Source organism: Carassius carassius, chromosome 32, assembly GCF_963082965.1.
Source record: "Carassius carassius chromosome 32, fCarCar2.1, whole genome shotgun sequence".
In the NCBI taxonomy this organism is placed as follows: Eukaryota; Metazoa; Chordata; class Actinopteri; order Cypriniformes; family Cyprinidae; genus Carassius; species Carassius carassius.
Window position 1 is genome coordinate 4632744 of NC_081786.1, and position 23347 is coordinate 4656090.

The following is a 23347-nucleotide window of genomic DNA, read 5'->3' on the forward strand; positions in this document are numbered from 1 at the left end:
GAGTATATAATTTTATTATTGTTTATTTTTTTATTAGAATTCATAGTATTCAAAAAGTTATTTATAGGATAAAAAAAAAAATTGCTGAGGTGTTCTTAGTGCATTTAATGACATTGCTATGTTGTTAGGTTGTTGCTAGGGTGTTTTTAGGAGTGGCTGGTGGAATGACAAAATATTTAACAAAATTTTTCCTTAGAAAAGCAATAGCATACCTCTCCTTTAAAGGCTAGTTAGACTGTAAATTGTTGGCTCACAAAACAGCAGAGCTCTCCCAAAACACATGTATCACCTTCATTTCATTTGCATTTATTCATTTTAGCTGACGCTTTTATCCAAAGCGACTTACAATTGCTATATATGTCAGAGGTCGCACGCCTCTGGAGCAACTAGAGGTTAAGTGTCTTGCTCAGGGACACATTGGTGTCGCACAGTGGATTTGAACCTGGGTCTCTCACACCAAAGGCATGTGTCTTATCCACTGCACCAACACCACCCATTTCAACTTCTTGTTCTTTGTTCTTTATTTGCATACTTGTAACTTCTTTTCCTCTTACCCATAATTCCATTTCCTGTTCTTATTCTCCACCCCGACCCTACAGACTGTAGAATATAAAATCAAGTGCCCCCTTCAGCCCCGCTTCCTGCCATTCATTGACATTTCCTCCAGGAAGCATCTGCTGGTCTGTCATGAAGCGGCCTGTTAGAAGGACAGAATAATACTGTGTAAGTCATGGGACATTCAACAACACATTTGTCCCACGTGGGCCCTTGAAAACACACACTGAAGTCAATCAACACGCATTCAAATCTGAGTGTTAAGTGTGGGATTTAAACAGAGGTACAGTATAGGACTATTGTAAAGTGCATTCCAAAATGCAATATGCGATGGTTCCGGGAATTTTTTCCCAGAGTTTGTTTTGACAAAGAATTCTGTTACGGACACAATGAACAAGTAAAATAAATAGGAGAAGGCCTTGTCCAGTGTTACACATATCTATATGTGAGAATGCTAGAATAGGCAGTTTCTAGATGTTTCCAAGGTATTGAAACCGAACACCCTCAAGGAGGTAATGGGTGTTGATCCATACTTGGATTTAACAGATCCTGTGCCCAGCAACATAGCTTTTTCCCATTGGTTTGAGCTCATCTATCACTCTGCTGTGGGAGTCTGTGTATTATGCCAGCTTTTGTTTCACCAACAACCAATTTTGTTCATAGTTGCGATTGTTTTGCTTAAGCAGCACCAACACCCAAGAGGAAGTGAACAGCTGTATCGAGGCTGAACAGACTTCCTGTGCTTGTTGTCTTGGGAGGACCTCACAGGGGCAGCTAAGAAAGCAGACGGTTTCATTTAGTTCCAGTCCGCATGCAGACATGGAGCTCTGGACAGGATTATATCTTGTGAGCTTCATCAACATGGCACGTTGTTTGCTCGAATCGTCCTACACTGTTCATTTGAACAAACTCTCGTTTGACAATGCTCAGAATTACTGTAAACCTGGAAGTTTCTTGACCAACATTCCAAACGAGAAGGAAATGGACAAGATTCTGAAAACAATCTGGGATACGAATAGCAAAACCAACACATTATTTTGGATTGGACTGAAGTTAGATAAAGGGGTTTGTGTTACACAGCATTTACCTCTTAAAGGTTTCTACTGGACGGTGGACAACAGCACTCAATCCGATGTCAAAATCTGGAAAGCCCAACTTAAAATTACTTGCTCAGCTTTACGCTGTGGGCAGCTTTCAGTGGAATACAGTGAATCTGGTGCAAAAAGCAATGGGTTTGTGGATGCTTCCTGCAGACATGAACATCCTTTCATTTGCAAACGAAACGTAAAGCTGGTGTGTCCTCGACCAGTAATACTCGACAAACATGACATGATTGAGCCACTGAATGATCCGTACACACGTCAGATTGTTTGCCATTCTGGTGCCAGGTTCAATCTGACATGCTCCAAAGATCTAGTCTGGACTCTAGTCGGTGACAAAAATGTGGATATATCGCAACTCTGCCTGGAGTGCAAAAGAGGCTACAGGAGGGATGCGTCCGGAAACTGTGTGGATGTAGATGAATGTAAAGAATCCAATACATGCCAGGAACGATGCCTGAACACAGAAGGCTCCTACAAATGTCAGTGTTCGCACAATGATGATGGCATCTGTAATGGATCGGCAAATTCAAACATAAACAGGGGCAAACCTGTGCTAACTCAACCTACATCTCTGCCTGATGATTTCAGAATGAATGAGACAGTCGTGCATACTGACGAGAGCATTGGAGACATTTCAAATATCATAGTACCTGTGATTATAGCTCTGCTGATTTTCATAGTTCTGCTGGTGATCGTGGCGGCCATCGTGAAAGGCTGCCTGAGGAGGAGATCCATAAAACCGTCCCGGAGGAAGGCAGAGGCTGTGGCTCTAAATGGATCCAGCTCCATGGAGAAGGTGAATGAAAAAGAGGAAACCTAAGTGGGAGAGACTGTGCAAATGAAAAAGATAATTCAGTGTGACATGCAGACGACAGAGGGTGCTTACTGCAAGATATTCCCCTCTCAGAACATTTGGGTGTGATGTATGGAGTCACAAGAGTGCTGTGTAATTACTGCCTTTAAATTTCATTTGCCTTTTCGTCTCACAGTTGAAATCAGGGTCTTTATTCCAAATGTGGATTTTGAAATCCTATCTAGGTCACATCGAAGGTAATTAGATTTATGAGAAGCCTACTCTGTTTTTGTTTACTCTTTTATCACTTTAATTTAAATGCTATGAGGAGATGTAAGAACTGTAGATGATATTGTTAATATTGCAGTTAGATGTGTTTTCTAATTATATATTTCTATGTTTCACAACAAGTTTTATATGTGTCTTTTTAACTGAAGTGTTATACAAATAAATACAGATGTTTAAGCTGCTGTGGTTTTCTTTGAGTACCACATGTAAATGTCTTTATTATCTGACAAATATCTCTGAAATAGATGTCCCATGAGATCATATTTATTTTTCGAAGTGGTTGTAAACAGCAAAAAGGAGAATCTGACCACTGACACGTGGCTCCGGTGTGAGTTTTGTCAGTTTATTATCGTGCAGTTCCGTTTGGTGCCGCGAGAGGCGCTGTAATCAATTACAGCAGTTTTACCCACGCGCTCGGAATTTTTAGTTTATGTGATTCTGTCCGATATGGCAGTCGACTTGAATTATTGATAATGATTAGCAATGAAGTTGCAGTATCAAGCAGATGTATTTTTAAATATTTTAAATAAATTGTTATTTTATAAGTTAATAAAGAAAATAAAGTAATTATGATGTATGTATATATTTTACCGCTTGTCTAAAATGGGATCATGTCGTAGTCTGTGAGTTTTTGTTGTTGTTGTTAGTTCACAATTAAAAGCGTTCATATAGGCCTACATAAATTCTAAACATGAATGAATAAATAAACGCATTGACTTAAACTAAGGAAAGCCATAAATCAGCTTTGTATTATATTCCCTGCAGCAGCATAAACTAAATACAGCAGTCAATGAAAACGTTTCTCACAGGTTTCAGATCAGATCTGTTGATATCTCACCTTCACTATTAGGATTAGGTTTACAATCAAACACATTAGTGTTTTATAATTATTACAATGATTTCACTGGAAAATAGCCTAATTAAAATTAACCTGTGCCATGTATAAAAAAAATGCAGACTCGGACATTTGCGCAGGTTTTTTTTTCTTTTTTTGGGCAATGTAACACTTTTTAAAGAAATGTAACATTAAATATCAGAGATTAACATCGACAGAGTCGTGCTACTCAGAACTTCAGAGACTGCGCTGACGTCATATTTGCAAACTGCACTACGATTGGTCTTCTTTCTTGCATATATTTGTAAACTTAATTTAGTTGAATGTCATGACAATGCAAGGCGGTTCTGATGTCATTTCTGTACAAAGAACCAAAACATAAAATCCGAAAACTCTAACAATGTTTTGTTCCTGCCTTGCAACAATTGCAAGGTATTTTTTTTTTTAAATACACTTTTTTTTTTTACCAAATAATACAACTGAGAGCGAATGATTTCCCCAGGTTTTATTCCATTTCAAAATAAACAACTAAATATTTGGCTTTGGATATTTCTTTGTTTTTGTTTTATCTGAACGTCACACATTTTTTCCCATATCGACACACTTTATAATAACTTTCATTAATAAGCCATTAAAATAACTATATAATGTGCATACAAAGTTAATGCACATTCATTTATAGACAAAAATGCACATTAACTTCTGATTTAGCATTATATATAATCTAATAATGGCTTTAACGAACGTTATTATGAAATCTTACCAATACATTTCAACACAAAACACATACTGTACTGCAATGACAACAGATAACAAAACAAGTCTTTATGCTGTAATACCGAGTCCTACAGCGTTGTAGTTCTAGATGTGCAGGTGCCATTTCTGTACGTGCTGCCAGACTCCAGATTGTCCGGCTGAAAGTCATCCACACTGTATCCTCGACTCTTCAGAGCCGTGGCATAATAATCTATGGGCTCCTCCGTGGCGTTATCCCACCAGCGGAGGCATAAAATCCTCTGGAAGGAGCGTCTGAAGTTGTCCGACAGGAATCCGTAGAGGATAGGGTTGGCACAGCTGTTGGCATATCCCAGAATCACAGCCAGCTGACTGAGAGTGGAATTGTGCTGCTGGACGAACACGCTGACCAGCTGCACGATGTGAAAAGGCATCCAGCAGATCACAAACACCGTCACCACCATCATCACCATCAGCGTGATCTTCCTTTCGGACTTTTTGCGCTGCTGCCAGCCCGCTTTCAAGGCGACCACCCGCATCTTCACTATAATGAGGATGTAGCACATGCAAATGGCAATGACAGGGAAGAGAAAGCCCATCAGAAAGGCATAGATCACAAATACAGCCATCCACTGACGCTCGGGCTCAGGCATCTGCATGTTGCAAGCCACCGATCCGTCAGAGTTGGGTGCAGTGGTGGAGAAGATGATGATGGGTAGGATGACAAGAATGGAGAACATCCAGACCCCAAAGTTGACCATTTTGGCGATGGTGGGTCTCCGGTACCGGGATGCTTTGATGGGATGCACCACGGAGATGTAGCGATCGATACTCAACACAGTCAGACAATAGATGCTGGTGAACATGTTAATAGCATCAACACTTAAAACCAATCGACACAGGAGAGAACCAAAGGGCCAGTGGTGAAGTAAAGAAGAGGTGACTAGGAAAGGGACACTCAACATGAGTAACTCATCCGCGATCGCCAAGTTCAAAATGTATATGTTTGTCGCAGTTTTCATCTTCGCATACCTGAAGATCACATAAATCACCATCGAGTTCCCACAGAGTCCCACCAGACACACTACGGAGTAGATGAAGGAGATGAAGATCGCGCTGCTGCCGTGAGAATCCCCGTTATGCGTCTCGTTGCTGGAGAAGTTTAACAGATAGAAACCATCCTCCAGGTTCTTGAAGGTGTCGTTGGGCAGCATTCCGACACTGTTTTGAGCCTTTCTGTGGATTTCAAGTGTATGAATACGCGCTCAGGAAATGCGCGCATCGATGCTGCGAGACTCAGGAACGCGCATCTCGACGCTGCGGCGGTTCCAGCACCATGGACAGTTACTCCACATCCACATGCAGCACATTCACAGACGTCACACGTGCAACGTGACGCCATCTGCTCCTAATGCGTTTGTGAGCGTGTCTGAGAAACAAAAATAGTTTCTTGACGACACCCAGGCCTTGTTTTCAATGTCAGTAATAACTCAATATCATAAAAACATATATATTTTTTATATCAAACAAAGCTTTTGGTTTTGTCTTTCTTGTTGACCCCGGTAACTTAAAACAACACTCAGCTTGATTTGCTTGTACTTCTTGCTTTGGATTTTTGGATCTTCAAATGAGGAAGAAAAAATAATAATAATAATAATAATAATATTAATAATATATATATATAACTGACCTTTGCGTCTCTGGAGGGGATATCATCACGGTCATGTCCTCTACGTTGTCACATGACTGTTCTAGAAATAATTGTGTTTATGATTATATTTATTAGAAACCCAACCCATGCCTTTGCAACGAGTTGCAAGCAGTCACACAGACTAGATGTTCTTTTTAGGGCTAAAACAGGCAGGCTTAGTTTTCACACTGAGGGGAGTTTAAAATTCATAGCTTTTCTACTTGCCCTTTCCCTCTAAAAATGAATAAAACATGATGTTTATCCTACGACAAAGAAAGGGCTTTTACAGAAAATCCACTGAACAAATGAAAAGCTCAGTATTTTGAATCTGGAATCATTCAGTTGAACCCTGATATAGGTATCTTTTGTGACTGTTGCCATAGTCTTTACATAGTTTTCCTATACTGCACAATGCCTTATAATAACAACAAAGCACCCGTGAATGTGAAGAGAAAGCTTATCTGTGCTTATTTCTGGCACCACCTAGTGATGGATGCAAAGCTAAAGAAAATAATCCAGCTTCAGTTAAAACGAATGCTGTATTAGGGACTATATAGTTTAGGCAAACATACCAGGTTTCTGATTTACTTCATCTAAAAGCATCTCTGAATGTGTATACACAATAAACAAATAAATAGATGAACAATTATACTTAAACAAATGCACATATGTAAATAGAGCCTGTCGCATCTAGCTTTAACTGGGGAAAAGTAATATGCTAAATGCCCAATGAGTAAATAAATAAATACAGACAGTACATAAAAACAATGAATAACAAATGATTAACTTGAGTCCTTGAAAACAGTTTTTGCACTGCATTACACTATGCCTATTTGGCGAATGAAGAGTTAAAATGTAGTCAATCATTTTATTTTTTTGTCAAATATTTACATTTATTAATTTAGCAGATGCTATTATCTAAAGTCACAACACAATTTGTAATCCATATGTTTTGTAGGAAAATGTATAGCACATTATGTCAGAGGGGACTACAGGTGCTGAGTTTGGTGGTTGTCGCTTGAAAGTGTTTGAAAAAAAATTAAGTCTCAGACTAAGGACATTTTCAAGGGAAACAACTCTAATTAAAGAATTTCAATATTTTGTAACATGCCCATAATATTCTATTAATTTAACAAGACAGCTGGTAAGAACAATTTAACACGTGAATTATTTTACCCTCTTCGCTCCCAAGCTAATACACTCCATCTCAAAATGCTCAAACTTTGAAAATAGGATATAGCAAAAACCTGAGACGCTTTTGTCAGAATTTGAGTAATACCTCGATTTTTCTCACAGATGGAGACTTGTGTTGTCCTTGAAATGTAATGAGCCCAGTCAGAGCACAACATGTGAGGAGCAGATGGCTGTCTTCACACTCTTCTCTCTGAGACTCTCTCTCTCTCGCTGAACTGGAGAAGAGCCAGATCATTCAGCAGGTGTTTTTCTCTTTCCATCTAGTTAAGAGTCTTTGCCCGGTGTCATATGAAGTGACCTGACTTCTTCAGGGCAAATATGATTTCAGACATCAGGTAGATACAGCTGTCTGGCTGTTAGGTTGCTTATTAAAAGACATTCTTTATTTAGACTTTTGATTTCATTTTAGTCAGCAAATGAATTGTTTCACAATTCAAACAATTGCTAATTACAAAAATAATCATATATATAATGAACAAATATCTCATTCTGGTTAAAATTTGATCTAAACCCTAATTATTAAACTAATGCTATTCTGATATGTCATTGCTAAATGGGGAAAGTCGTGGCCTAATGGTTAGAGAGTTTGACTTCTAACCCCGGCAATACCACGACTTAGGTGCCCTTGAGCAAGGCACTGAACCCCCCAACTGCTCCCCGGGCGCCGCAGCATAAATGGCTGCCCACTGCTCTGGGTGTGTGTTCACTGCTCTGTGTGTGTGCACTTTGGACTGGTTAAATGCAGAGCATGAATTCGGTGAGTATGGATCACCATACTTGGCTGTGTCACATCACTAAATGTACAGATGGCACTAAAACTCTTGTGAAATAAAAAACATCCTCTCTCCATTTATGATAATTCAAAATGTAAACTGCAATGGCAAACAATTCATTATAATATAGTAGATGTTTCACCAGTGAACAAAACTGCTTCTCCATGAAGTAAAGGTGGCGGCATCCAGGTTGTGTACTTCTGAGCTGCATGAATAAGCCGACCATCTATTGAGATGAATGAGAAACTGCAGGTACTTTAGACCTCTATGGCTGTCAGAAAAGAAAAAGCAAAGCAGCTCTTATGCAGTCTATTCTAAAGTTTAAGGTCATATGATTTTTTTTTATGAAATCAATACTTTTTTTCAGGAAGGACACGATCAAAAAGTGACCCCAAAACATTAATCATGTTACAAAAGATTTTATTTCAAATAAATACGGTTTTCAAAGAATCCTAAAAAAATGTATCTCAATTTTTGTTCATTAAAAAAACATTGATAAGAAATATGGGTTTCTGAAGGATCATGTGACAATGAAAACTGGAGTTATGGTGCTGAAAATTCATCTTTGCATCACAGGAATACATTTCATTGTAAAATATATTAAAATAGAAAATATTTTTTTTAAAAAGTAATAAAATTTCACAATATTTTAGTGTTTACTGTACTTTGTATATAATGAATGTAATCTTGGTAGGCAGAAGAAACTTCTTTTAGAAACCCTAAAAAACCTTACAGACAACAAACCATGCTTTAAAAAGTTATACATGGCTTATTCACTCAAAATAAAATGTCATAAAATATTAATTAAATTGAAGAATATTTTTATTGAAATTAAGCCTTTTCAACAAAAAGATGATATACTTAATCTACTTGACTTTAGCTACAGTACAAACTAATTTATTATTAAATTAATTTAATATATAAAAAATAAAATTAAAAAAACTAAATTTAAATATATATAAAAAAATAAAAAAATAAACTACAATTAAAATTACTACATTATTTAACACTCGCTAATGATATTAGAAATAAACAATAAAAACTGTTTTAATTTAGTAAAGTATTATAACAGATGGCTGAATGATGGAAAAAACAATCAAAATAAATTGTCAGTCTGGATCTTGGTTTTCCACACATTCAGTGTTTTTTTTAATGTAGTGTCAAACTCACATTCAACAAAATTAAAATTAACTGCACGCAATAAAATTAAGACAAAAAAATGTTCATTGCATGAAATATATTGCATTAGCTAATCAAAATAATGTAAGAAGCAAAAATCTAATTTTGATCATTCTCCAACCCTGAGCAGCATAATGAATCCTGAAGCTCCACCGCCGTTCTGTAGTCATCCAGCGCCTGCTCCTTCCATCCCAGATGACCCTGAACATCAGCCCTCAGTTTATAGAGAAGAGCATCTCCAGGCTGCAGCATCAGAGCTTCAAGAAACACACACACACACAGAGAGAGAGAGAGAGAGAGAGATGTTAGAGCAAAATGTCACTCTATCCTTCCCCAGCATTCTGTCTCCTGTTTACACAGAGTGGTGTAGAATTATTTGTGTTGTCTTCACCACAACAGCTCTGTTCTTCTCACAGAGAGACTGACGTTAATATTAGGCTAGCACACATCACCCAGTGCTGAAACATCAGGCTGCGAGAGACAGTGAATAGGAGGACATCTACTTTTTAGTTTACACAAGAGGGACAATTTGCGAGCAATTTGCCATCTGCATTTGCATAAATTACCATTGTTCACCTGATACCTTTACAGACGTTGTTTTGTTTCAAAGAGCTCACACATGTAAAGGCCTTGATTTGAGTGAGATAATGAAGAAAAACTCGTTTTTAGGGCTTATAGGATAAGTGTTCAATGTGTCTATTTACGGCTAACAAAATTAGATTGTTTGAAAGCTGGAATGGCAAGTGATTACTCCATTCACGGAGAACACACTCATTAGATACAGAGGGCCATCTGTTTCCTAATATCCCACCTGTTTCAGCCGCAGGCAGAGGGGCTCTGAGAAATTCTGTTTTTTTTATATATCAGAAATGCTCGCACATCCTTGCGTTCGACTTCATAAATATGCAGCCTGCCAAGAGGAAATCTATAATTGGTTTACACTGTAACCATAGTAACCACCTGTCTCCAGTTGTAGAGCAGCAAAGAGACATGGTTGCTGCATTTGTTTTCCTTCTGTCTTTTTTCTTTTCCCCAGGCAGTCATGTGGTCAAATCCATCATGCTCTTGTCCTTTTGTGTGTGAAAGTGTGTGCTGAAAGCATACATCTGCCTCACACACACACACACTAATGTAGTCAGTTTTTGGACTCCTGAGTATTAAGTCTGTTCTACTCTACAGCCTGTTTAGGTCAAGAACTGCCATTTAGACAGGAACATTTTTCACATGCGGTTGTGAGAAAACAAATATTAAATTGAATACTGAAAAAAAGCCATAAAAATAGGCATTGATTTATTTTTAGATAACTAAAAAAAAACATTACCATTCAAAAGTTTGCGCCCAGTATTTATTTAGTTTTTAAATAAATTAAAACTTTTATTCAGCAAGGACGCATTAAAGTGATAGCAAATGCATTTATAATGCTACAAAAGATTCATGTATAAAAGATTCAATCAAATACAGCTATTTTGAGCTTTTTATGTTCATTTAAGAATCCTGGGGAAAAATGTATCACAGTTTCCATAAAAATATTAAGCAGCACAACTGCTTTCAATAATTATTATAATAAAAAAGGTTTCCTGAGTAGCAAACTAGAATGATTTCTGAAGGATCATGTGACATTGAAGACTAAACTAATGATGCTGAAATTTAAGTTCTGAAATAAATCACATTTTAAAATCCATTAAAACAGAAAATAGTTATTTTTTTATTGTAATAATATTTCACAATATTGCCTTTTTTACTGTATTTTTGATCAAATAACACACCCTTGGTGATCATAAGAGACTTCTTTCAAACACGTTAAAAAGTGATCTTACAGGAATTTGCATCATCATGAGTTGACTTTTAAGAGGTCTGACTGCATGCTGTATAAGACTGAGACTAGCACCTGTATGACTGTCTGGATTTGTTGAGGATAAAGACAACTTTGCTATCTTTTCACCAGCTTTCCATTCATCATCTTGACAAAAGCCCTCCACAGAGATATCAGCCAGTGTTATCAGACGTTATTAAGTGCAGACAATATCAAAAGTCGACATGATGTACAAATCTCCCTGTAGAGTGATGAATCATTATTGGCATATTAATATCAAGAAGTTTCAAAGTTGGAAAGATAATAACCTTTCTATATATATGCCAATGTAATCAACAAACCATATACTCTGTAGTCAGCTTTTGGTCTTGCTCTCTCATGATACGCTGCATGGTGATTAATGTGACCTTCAGTATTCATAAAAGAATTAGTGATATCTGCGTACCAAATTAGTTGCAATAAGGTTAGGATTATCATGTCAGCTTGAAATACAAATAAAAATAGAATTAAAAACAAAAACCTAAATTAAAAATTTAGTTTAGTTTTTGTCTCTACATAGAACAAGTAACAAATACAGCTTTTTTTTTCATTTTACTTGACAAAAAGACATGGAAATTGGTAATGTGAATGTTTAGTGCAAAAATCCTTAAACGACATATTGACATTGATACAACAACACACTTCTATTCAAAAGGTTTAAATTACTACAAATTTTATTGTTTCTGAAAGAAGTCACTTATGCTATTTGATAAAAAAATACAGTAAAAATATTGTGAAATATTACAATTTAAAATGACTGTTTTTATTAACCGCTTTTATTATTATTAATGCACCCTTATTGAATTAAGTATTTATTTCTCGACCAGCAAATCTGAATATTGGAATGTTTCTTGAAGGATCATTTGATATTGAAGACTGGAATAATGATTCTAAAAATTCAGCTTTGATCACAAGAATAAATTACATTTTAAAGAAGAAAACTGTTATTTGAAATTGTAATAATATTTCACAATATTATAGGTTTTTGCTGAATTTTTCAGCCTCGAGCATAGGGCTGTGATGGTGGCTGATTTTTACCACCGCGGTGGTCATGGACCAACAACAGTAGCACGGTGTTGCTATATAAAAAAAAAATTATATATATATATATATATATATATATATATATATATATATATATATATATATATATATATATATATATTGTTACGTCCTGTGACGTAGACTTGCCGTTGTATTGTGCTGGTGAATGTGTTCACTTTTTCTTTTATCTCTCTCTCTCTCTTTCATGCAGCACTCCAAATCATCTGCAGCTGATCTTAATTAGCAGGAGCGTGGCTTTTCTGCTGGCAGCGTTTATAAAGCAGCAAAGAGACTGTGATCGAGAGGAATCCCTCTCCATCTATCCCAGACAGAGTTGTGTGAACTGTTGTTGAAAAGAGAACTTATGTGGTGAAACCTGTTGTCTGAGTACAAGCATTTAGACTGTGTGAGTTTGAATGTTTAAACCGTGTAGGGAGACGGGCGCCAATTTATTTGGATTATCCATCTCTAAACTTTTCTCCTGTTTATGTATTGTTAGTCAGGGAGAGAGGTAAGATGACTGTCTTTATTTTTCTTTTCTTTTGTTAGGTAATTTATCTGGGTTTAAACTTTAGAAATCCCTTGTTTTGTTTGTTATTTTGGCCTGGCCCTCTCCTGACGATTTGGTTATTTAAACTTGTTTTGTTTGTTTGTTGATCATTTGTTTGCTTTATAAATATTTGGATACTTTTTATTTAAATAAAAGAAACATTTAGTAAGCGTATTTTTCTTCAGTTTTCTTTTGTTTGTGTGAATCAAAAGGGTGTTGTGTAGCCTTCTGGATCTAACTCCGTGAGAGGTATTTAGAACTGGGATAGATGGAAAGGAGTTTTCTCACATTTATATATTTGTTACAACACTTGTTACTCCCCTTGAAACCCCTTAGACCAAAAAAAAGGGGGAACGTAACAATATATATATAATGATTGGCCACCCCACTCACAACTGCTGCTTCTGTCACTTTTTCTCATGACAAGAAGTGACTTCACTCCACTTTAGTGCCAGGTGCAAGTTAAGCAAGTGCATCGGTGCGCACTTCCTTTGTGTGCGTATCCTGTCATATCAAACCGCAAAATAAAGGTGATTAAAGCTGACTTAAAACTGTGCATGAATGAAATATATATATATATATATATATATATATATATATTATTTACAGTATATATTTATATATATTTATACACATGTCTCTGAAATCAGCCCATTCATCTAACACACCCTGTTTAACTCGTCAGTTCGAGTTTATTTGAGCACCTCCGTCAGTGAACGCCGCCTGCAAAACACTAAAATAAATATCAAAGAAATAATACAGTTAAACAAGAAAGTAGCCTAAATAAGAAAGTTAAATACACCCTGTCTAACGGACGCGAGCGACGCAGCGCAACAAAATATTCATTATAATCATTGATGCTACACTAGATGCAGCACAAGACATGATACTGTAAATCCCCCGTCCGATCTATGAGGTACTGACACAGAGTTCATATGTCCTGTATAGACACTAGACAGACTAAAACCTGTTGTAACGCGGCGGTGTTGCGTCCGGTTTACTTTTCCGCCACCAAGCAAGCTCATTAACTCCTCATCTGCACGCTCTCTTTGAAATAGGAATCGTTGCCATATTTCTTGTTAACATCTTTATCACTGTCTCGTTTGTATTTCGCCAGTTTGGAGAAAGCCTCACCAAACCTGACCAGCCAGGCGTTTGCGATCACGGGAACTTGTGCAAAGCGGATGGGTGACATAAATGGAGATGGCTCCAGATCAGCGATGTAGTATTTGGTTTCCCAACAAGGTCCACCGCCCAACACTAAATGAATTAGCTAAATGCATAAACTGAATTTTCCTTCGCTCAAACCTGCCAATCTAAAGGAAATGCTGTGTATGGTGTTTGAGGTCATTTGTGAATTACCGTAGACTTACCATAGAATTTGCAACTATTACAACTTTGTATTATGCTTGTTATAGAGTGTGTGACATCATGTTCACTAATGCCAGTGGCAGTAGGCAACCATCACAGCCCTACTCGAGCATGAGCGACTTCTTAAAAAAAAAATATTCCTAATTATTCCAAACCTTTGACTTAAATTGACTTCAGGTGACATAATGGTACATGAGTGTAGGATACTCCTTTAATAAAAGGTGGCAGTGAACACAGTCTGCTACAGCTCACCTTGCGTAAGGTCCCTCTCGGCTGATTGGAACTGTCTGAGAGAACAGTACAGGTTGGCTCTGTTAAAGTAGGCATGTGCAGACAGCGGGTTGAGGCAGAGAGCCTCATTGAAATCCTGCAGGGATTCTGGGACCTTCCGCAGCAGAGCGTGAGTGATGGCTCGGTTCAGGATGGCAGACTCATCTGAGGGGTCCAGCTCAAATGCTCGGCTGTAGTTTTCACATGCCTGTGTCGCAGAAAAAATGAGACTCGCTATATATCTCAACTGCTCTCATCTAGAGAGTCAGTGTTGAATTGTCTCTGGCTTTACCTGCTCAAACTGTCCATTGTAAAAGAAGAGGTTGGCAGCATTGAAGTAAGCGAGGGAATATTCCGGGTTGAGGCTGATAGCGGTCTGGTAGTTCTTCATGGCACTAGCTTTATCTCCCATGAACTGCTGGATCAGACCTCGGTTTGTGAAGAGCTGCTCTGCATAAGGGTTACACTGAAAAGGGCAAAGACAAGAAGAGATATGAAAGGAAAAATTCACCAAAAAAACACTAAATAAATAAACACATTCTGTTAAAAAAATCTGGGGTTTATAAGATTTGTTCATGTTTTTTAAATAAGTCTTGTATGCTTACCAACATTGCAATTATTTGATCAAAAATACAATAAAGGCAATAATATTGTACAATATTACCACAATGGTATTACCACAATTAAAAAAAATTATAATGTAATTTATTCCTGCGGCGTTAAGCTGAATTTTCAGCATCATTATTCCAGTCTTCAGTGTCACATGATCTTTCAAAAATCATTCTAATATGTTGATTTGCTGCTCAATAAATATTTCTTATCATCATCATCAACATATAAAACAGTGCTGGTACATGTTTTGTAGAATCTGTGATACATTATTTTGTTCAGAATTCTGTGTTGAATAGAAGAACTCAGATTTCAGAAGAACAGCATTTATTTGAAAAAAATAAATAATAATAATAATAATATATAAATAATGCTAAATAAAAGTATTAATTTTTTTTTTTAAATCTTCACTAACAACCTTTATAGCAGTGTTAATGTCCTGCAGGGCTGCAAACATGTTGCCCATCTGTAGGCTGGTTACAGCTCTGCCTTCATACGCTGCCCAGCATTTAGGGTTCACCTCTACAGCCACAGTGAACTGATTCCAGGCTCTCTGGAAGAATCCCAAAACCTACCGTAGAGGACAAGATATCGACATGGATTAGTGAAAATCAATAAGCTTGAGAGGCAACAGGCTGTCTGCAAGATACGGTTCCCTCTCTGGGGGAAGAGACAGAGATAATGAGGGCCAGGATGAATACCAAAAGCAATCAGATACATCCTTGTTTGTTTCCTACTGTTGACCTGATTTCTCTGATTTTTCTCTGGGCATTGGCCATTAGTTCTTCTACATTTAATTCACAAGAAAGGTTTCTTTTTAAAAAGAAAACTGAGCAACAACGTCAGAGCACAGAGACAAAAGATACCAGACAGACAAAAGTCTTGAATAGAAGAGAATGTAGAAATTAAGATTACCAAGGTTAACAAGGTTAAGATTTACCAAGCATAAATTATTTGTTATGTATAAGTTCAAGCATTTAATGAGACCACTCAAATTTGTGATGCAAAATATTTTAGTCATTCTGTAATTGAGGCATTCTACAATAACTAATGGTGTTGTCAATAGTCTATTGTCAGTTATGATTTCTTTCTTGTGATTTAGTTTCCTTCCCATAACAGACATATTTTGGACATGCTGAGATTATTGTGTGTATTACAAGACAACATTTTATGATAAGGTGATTTATGTAAAACATAAAATCACAATATGCAACAGACAAAATAGAAGATTTCAATCAGAAATATGAGATAACATGACTTGCCCCTATCATCCAGCATATTAATTGTTAAGTAGGGGATATTGCTGCATCTGAGAGGATACAAATATTGATGCCTTAACTATTGAAGCTTATTTCTGCCAAGGAATAAAAAATGTAAAAGGTAACTATCTTACAATTCTGACTTTGTTTTTCTCACAATTTTTATTAAAACTGTCAGAGTTATAAAACTCAAAATAGTGAGATATTAACAAATGTGATATATAAGTTTGCATAAAAGTCACAAATGATTTTTTTTTTTAATTCCTTTGCCAATGAATTCAAAAATAAAAAAGGTAATTGTGACTTTTCACCTCATAATTCTGACTTCTCTTCTGAAAATTGTAAGTTATAATTTCACAATAAGACTTTTCTTCTCAGAATTGAAATACAAAAGAATTGTGAGATAAAAAGTCACAATTACCTTTAATTTCTTTGCTGAAATAAGCTTCCATACAAATACAACTGCAACAAATGCATTTTATATACAGGTATAATACAGCAGTACTGTGCAAAAAATAAATAAATAAATAAAATCTCTATACTATCTCAGTTATGCCCCCTAAACATCAATAAGAATAAATAGAGACTGTATAAATCTCCTGTTTCTTAGATGTTTTAGAGGGGAAAAAACAGTAATCTTGTATGAAAAATTCAGAAAGGATCACAACGGTGCTCATTTTTGCCAGGATATATAAGTTTGCTGTCAAAATTCAATGACATTTCACACCAAATTCTCCCAAGACCAATTATCAGAGGTAGTATGCTATCCACACTAATTTGAGGGCTTTTTTTTCTCCAAAGGAAGATTAAGAGAAGGATGTGAACAGAGACTTAAATTAAGCATTCGGAAAGTCTCTAAATCTGTTAAGCTATGAAAGATCAACCTGTGAGAAATAAAAAGAAACAAGACAATTATTTTTAAACTACCTGTAAGTTGTATGCCAGGCTAATGCGAGCACTTGAACAGAGTGGATTGAGATGCAGGGCTGAGAGGAAGTCCCTCTGAGCTTGTTTCCTGGCGTGATTGTGCCCATAATCCATGAAAACATTGCCTCTGCCCACATGGGAATCTTGCAAGAAGGGATCAAGTCTTAAAGCTTGGCTGTAAGCATCCACAGCTTCCTGCAATTGGCCAAGCCTTGGAAACAGACAAAGAAAGCAGACTATTACCCTCAGTGATGTGTCCTAATTCTGTTTGCACATGAAAATTAGTTGTCCGCTTAATTATGAACTTTGCCTTAAACCTTCTGTAAAAACGTCCCCCTCTCTCTTGCTTTTGAAAACTGAATTAAAATCTGTGCAACATTTCCAGTGTGAGCATTGCATTCATCCAGAAGTCTCAGTTTAATAAGGAAAAAAAAAAAAAACACCCTGCAAACCTTATTGTAAATAGCCATTTATTTGAAAGTCTCCTTTAAAGCAATGAAAATGTGCAAATGTCGACTTCTATGGATTTGAAAGCATTCTGTTTTTTTGTAAATGATATTTCAGAGAGCAATGCGTCTCGTCAGAGAGCTACTAATATATTTCATATTATATAGTCCATGTTAAGAGATGAGATGTCCTGTCTGTCAGAGGCTGTTAATCTGATACAAGTCAGACTGAATGCATTCTGAATGCGTAGAACCTTTTAAATGTTGATCAATAAAACTTGTAGATATATTATGCCCTGAATGCTCCATTTAAATACAGATCTGCACGGTAAGCCACACAGTTCATATAGAGCTTCAATGACTATTCATAAATGTCTTACAAGGTTTCAGGACTCCATCATCCAAATGTTTTTTTTTTCTTTTGAGTACTCTTATTCAGAAATGATGGATTAATCAAAAGAGACAGTAAAGACATATTGTTACAAATGATTTCTATTTCAAATAAATTCTTTTGAACTCTATATTCAGCAAAGAATCTTGAAAAAAAAAACAACAACTCCAAACTTTAGAAGCTTCTTGTGGCAAAATAAGGTTTTTTTTTGTTTTTGTTTTTTTTGTTTTTTTTATGTTGTGGCTTTTACAACTTTACATTAACGGGCATAATTTCATTTGTGAGTTATATTTATTTTATTTTTAATCATTTTACTTTAAAGGTCCAAGAAAAAATTGATTTTCCATAATGCAACCTACAGATTGATACTATATGAATCACCTCTTTACTGTGCTGTATTCAGTACTTCACTATAAAGAGCAGAATAAAGTGCAGAACTCATTGAGATTCCTACAACTCAGAATTCCTAGTTCTAAGAAATTTTCTGTGAATAAAACCACATGACCTGCCATGATGCGTATCAGAGGTCTAAAGCCTTGATCTATTATTTTAAACACAACAGCAGTTTACAGTTGGTTTAGCATGCTATGGAGTAGTTATTATGACCCCACTGCCACTGCTGATTGAAAATGGTTCTCAGCTTAAGCTTGGGAATTTAGCACTATGCAAGTACTAAATGATAAATTCACACCTGTGGTGAATAACTCCCAGTGTATGAAGCATTATTACATCCTCTGGTTGTTTCTGTGCTGCCGCCTTAAAATCCTAAAACAAAACACAATCATTTTCACTAACATTTTTTTCACTATTACTGCTTTTAGAAAAATGCTACTAAAGTAAGCTTAACAAAAAATGACTCAATTTACTTTATTAAAATCTGGTGACATTATTCCAAAACATCCTTTAAAACCACGTGGCTTTATTTTTATATTTAATGGCTACTCTGACAATCAAATCAATTCCCATGGGATAAAATCATACAACACCGTTTTTTTCTAATCTTCAAAATATGTCAATTTATGGATGTAAAACTGAGTTGTAAATGACATTTCATGAAAACAAGAATAGAGAAATATGAAAAACCTCACTATAAATCTCATGATGAATATGCTTTCACAATCCTACAGACAAACGGATTACAGGCCTGATGCAATCAATGCTTCTTTTTTATAACTGTGGCCTACCTGAAGGGCACTGCCATAGTCATTCAGCTCCACATAAAGAAGGCCACGGTTTATCAAGACTTTCAGCTCAAGCTCCGTCTTACAGCCCAAGAGCAGCGTAATGCTATAGTCTCGGAGAGCCTTGAAGATTAAAAAGAAATAATGCACAGGAAGAGAACAACTATGCATTAAAATGCAAATGCAGAAGTGCAATTGTTCTGAAAAAGCATCCTGCATTTGTATATGTTTCTGTATGATCCTGTATACATTGCTGTTTTGAAAAAACGCATGCAAAGTGGGGAAATGAAATGTCACCCGTTCATAATCCTGCAGCTCATGAAAACATACGCCGCGGTTGTAGTAAGCAAATGAACAGGCACTGTCCATCTGGACTGCCACTGTCAGATCCTCCACTGCACTCTTGTATGCCTAAAACAAGATAAGTGCAGAACATTTCTCTCTAATACCATGGAGATCATCAGCCTCAAGTGAAAGATAATTATGCTCAAAACTGTGCTATTTTTACTAACTTTCAAATAGAATTTAAGAGCTCCTTTATACAAGTATGCTCTGATACTTTTGGGCTGGATCCTGATAGCTTCATTACAGTCGAGTACAGCCTTTGCATATCGTCCTTGAGCCCCATAAAGAGCAGCTCGGCTGAGATGCACCTTGAAAAGAAAAACAAGTGTTATTCTGAACCTATTGCACAGACTATTATTAGTTCAGACAGACCATGCACTGAGCTAGAATCACGGTGTACCTGATACAGGTTGGGGTTGATTTGGAGTGCTTTGTTAAAGTCCTGCACACCTGTGGAGTCTTGTAGATGTACGCGGCACAGTCCTCTCTGATGGTGAGCCTCAGCGTGGTCTGGGTTCATGCTCACAGCACTGTTAAAAGCATCCAAAGCATGGAGGAGAAGAGAGTCTTCACTCTCCTGAATTAAAAAAAAAAAGGTGATAAGAGAAAAGTGACAGATATGCTTGTTTCCATCTGTTTAGTTTTTAACTGTCACATCTTATAAATGTGATAAAATGCTAATAATTATTTGACCACACATAGTAGTATTCAGAAACGTGTTTGAAGAAAGTGAAAGGGGTATGTTTTATTTGTTTTAATGTTGACTTTATTATTCAATGAATTACCTGTAACAAAAGCATTTGTTTCATGTAGCACGTGCCCATAAGATATAAGACCTCCGCAGCCTCTTGTGAAGTAATGAGTTTAGTTTTATAGGTACCCAGAAGTGACAGGGCCTTTCTGAAACTCTCCACTGCTTCCTGTGTATGACATAATATAAACCATGGAAAACGTTCAGCATTAATAGGTCACAATACTGCCTTCTACTAAAAAAAACAAAAAAAAACATGCTTTATAAGAGGTAGAGGAAGTTACAGGATGCTGACAAAAAGACTTTTGCATTTGGCTAACTTATCCATTATATTCAAGGTATACATTTTATAAGTTATATTCATGCTTCCCTGGGAATCGAACCCGTGACCTTGGCTGAAATATTTTTTTTCTTAACAAAAAATAATCTGCTGTGTACATTAGTGCACACTACTGTCCAAACATTTGGAGTCAGTTAAATTAATACTTTTATTCAGAAAGGATGCATTAAACTGATCAGAAAGGACAGTAAAGACATTAACAGTGTTACAAAATATTTATATTTCAAATAAATGCTGCTCTTTTTTTTACTTTCTATTCATTGAAAAATCTTGAAAAAAATTGCACCACAGTGCATACATTTTTATATAATTCTTATTATTTTATTTATTTATAAGTCAAAATATTAAGCTGCACAACTGTTTTCAAAATTGATAATAAGAAATGTTTCTTGAGCACCAAATTAGCATATTAGAATGATTTGAAGACGGGAGTAATGATGCTGAGAATTCAGCTTTGCATCATAGGCATGAATAAGATTTTTTTTATATATTCATTGTTTTACAGTATTTTTGATCAAAAAATTAATAAATTGAACAGTAGTGCATATTATATTATTATAAGTAGTGCATATAATGCAAAGCCTCCTGTTTATCAATTTGGTGAATTTCTAAAGCTGCTGAAAAAGTAATACTAATAATGACTTGTTTGTGTCAGTGTCTTTGGAAAAGTTTGTTTGGTGTTTTGCTGGCTTAGTTCTGCCAGACAGAGCTTGACTGAGATACACCCTGCACGAGTCTCAGACTCACTTTGAACCTGTGCTCCCTCATCAGTGTCCTCCCGAGAAGAATGAGGTGTGGAGGAGAAGGGCACGTATCGACCGCTTCCTCAAGACAGACGATGGCATTGGCATAGTTCCCCAGGAACGATTGGACGACAGCTTGCTGGACCGGTGATAAACCCAGAGCTGTGACGGAAAGGAGGAGAGCCTTACGGCTGGGTCTAGTTGTTGTTATGGCAACATAAACCACATTTTCCTGCAAGGTTTACTTCACCCTCAGTTGGGCCAGGTGGCCTAACAAGATTTAATGATGCTCATTAAAAGATGGGCAGAGAGAAGGGCTGGGATATTTCGGGTACTAAAAATTTGCTGAAGAGTGAAATGAATTTATGTGATCATTACCTGTTTTCATTTCTGCTGTGTACCGTATACAGAGGGTAGCCAGGTCAAACTGTTTCATTTCATACAAGTACTTCCCTCTAAAATCGGACACAAAAATTGAAAGAACTTTTGTCTATAGCAGAGTTTGATCAATTAAAAACAATAGTTTTTTTTTAATAGACTGTTGTCATGGACCTAAGTCAAGGTTAGATTTTTAAATTAAGACAAATGAAGGACAGAAGTAAATTCCATTCAGTTGGTTGCACTGGTTTGATGTTTTACATTTTCCAATTTCCACAGTCATTTTTTAACTGGAACTTCGGGAAGACTTATTTATTAAGAGTAATTAAGAGTAAGACCTATTGAACAAACTGTGCTTCTATCCTTCACAGCCTTGTGTCAGAATAAACATGGTGGTACTCTGAATAAGGTTCACTGAGGAAGCATTTTAGGTTTTTAATCTCCTAAGAACCATACAGCAACTCTAGAAAATAATAAAAGAATCAAGGGCATGCAAATTTGTGTTCAAATTACCTCAAGATGTGCAGATCATAAGCGTCTGGCTTTATATGTATGGCTCGAGTCAAATCCTTCACCGCTCTACTCAGATTATTCACCTGTGAAAAATATAAGATCACTGCTTTAGTTAGTTTTATAAAAATCTACATTAAAATAAAATATTTTAGTAACCAAAAATCTCAAATTAACATGAACTAGGCATGCCATTATCCATAGCATTATCTGAATAGCTTGTATAGCTATTGTAATATTGGCTTTATTCTACAATTAATAAACAATCGAAGAAAAAAAAGTAATCAGTAATAATATACGATTCCGACTATTATCAGATTCAATAACCAGAAATAATCAGTCTATGGGGTTAAATAACCAAATGAAATAGGAACAAAAGAAAAGCATAGTCAAATAAAATCACCAAAAGCATTTTGTGAAATCATAACATAAGAAAAAATGAGAAACAGCTCCTCAACAAACTGCATTATTTTAAGTATTAATTATGAGAATACTGTAGCACAAACAGGGTTTGGGGTTTGTTTAAATAGCAAACCACAACTAAAGACCTTAGTTGGCTTAGATGCCATATTGAATTTAAAACAGATGAAAACAAGGCTGTGAGTGACAGACTTACAGTCTTTACAATGGCATGTGCTGTATAAAGGTATAACTCACAACTTTCAAAACTGTTTTATGTAGTTTTTATCAACTGAAAGTCTTTCTTTTTTAAGAGATTACAGTACAGTCTGTTGAATGCTTCTATTCCTCACAGCTTTATTTTCATTCCTGCCAAAAAGATTAAGATCTATACACAATAGTAACAGACAGTTATGCTTTTTATTTTAAATACATCAATAATAAATTTGTTCCATCATTTTATGTGGCAGTCCAAATCATCCATATAACAGCGGCTTACGTTGAAGTAGGCTCTGGCCCGGCATACGTAGGCCTTTACATAGGTGGGGTCCACCTTCAATGCATTACTGAACCTTCTGATGGCCTCATATTGTCGGCCCATATTCAGCATACAGATCAGTCCCAAACTGACGTGGGCAACAGCTGCAAATCTGCTGTGACTTTAGAGAGGTTCACACAGAGAGAAGAGATGATGACTCAGATATTATTTCATTGATTTTAAATAAGCTGCTCAGAGACTTTGTGTCACATTTTACCAAGAAGAGATCCTTTGAAAAGTAACTTTCAAAGAGTTTCATGCTTCAATAATTGTATCCTCAACTATGGCCTGCTGCACT

General features: G+C 36.2%; 3 protein-coding genes across 4 annotated transcripts in view; 1 reads left to right on the forward strand and 2 right to left on the reverse strand.

Moving 5' to 3' along the window:
- The first annotated feature begins 1320 nt into the window (after positions 1-1320).
- On the forward strand, positions 1321-2920 carry clec14a (C-type lectin domain containing 14A). The gene has a single exon (XM_059519935.1). The coding sequence runs from the start codon at positions 1375-1377 to the stop codon at positions 2476-2478; it is 1104 nt and encodes a 367-aa protein (XP_059375918.1). The 5' UTR covers positions 1321-1374; the 3' UTR covers positions 2479-2920.
- A 1144-nt stretch (positions 2921-4064) lies between these two features.
- On the reverse strand, positions 4065-5779 carry sstr1a (somatostatin receptor 1a). The gene has a single exon (XM_059519936.1). The coding sequence runs from the start codon at positions 5521-5523 to the stop codon at positions 4420-4422; it is 1104 nt and encodes a 367-aa protein (XP_059375919.1). The 5' UTR covers positions 5524-5779; the 3' UTR covers positions 4065-4419.
- A 3376-nt stretch (positions 5780-9155) lies between these two features.
- The window catches only part of ttc6 (tetratricopeptide repeat domain 6), a 28610-nt gene continuing 14418 nt past the window's right edge, over positions 9156-23347 (reverse strand). For both annotated transcript variants that reach the window (XM_059519938.1, XM_059519937.1), the window contains exons 16-30: positions 23011-23170; positions 22116-22198; positions 21603-21679; positions 21229-21386; positions 20176-20310; positions 19791-19967; positions 19558-19698; positions 19343-19456; positions 19049-19168; positions 18556-18629; positions 17028-17238; positions 15260-15412; positions 14525-14698; positions 14215-14440; positions 9156-9402 (exon numbers count right to left, since the gene is read on the reverse strand). In XM_059519938.1, the coding sequence (XP_059375921.1) occupies positions 9245-9402; positions 14215-14440; positions 14525-14698; positions 15260-15412; positions 17028-17238; positions 18556-18629; positions 19049-19168; positions 19343-19456; positions 19558-19698; positions 19791-19967; positions 20176-20310; positions 21229-21386; positions 21603-21679; positions 22116-22198; positions 23011-23170 (2161 nt within the window). In that variant the 3' untranslated portion in view covers positions 9156-9244. The remainder of the gene's footprint in view (positions 9403-14214; positions 14441-14524; positions 14699-15259; positions 15413-17027; positions 17239-18555; positions 18630-19048; positions 19169-19342; positions 19457-19557; positions 19699-19790; positions 19968-20175; positions 20311-21228; positions 21387-21602; positions 21680-22115; positions 22199-23010; positions 23171-23347) is intronic.

Coding starts and splice junctions, on each gene's coding strand:
- clec14a (XM_059519935.1), top strand. CDS start 1,375: ATGGAGCTCTGGACAGGATTATATCTTGTGAGCTTCATCAACATGGCA.
- sstr1a (XM_059519936.1), bottom strand. CDS start 5,523: ATGCTGCCCAACGACACCTTCAAGAACCTGGAGGATGGTTTCTATCTG.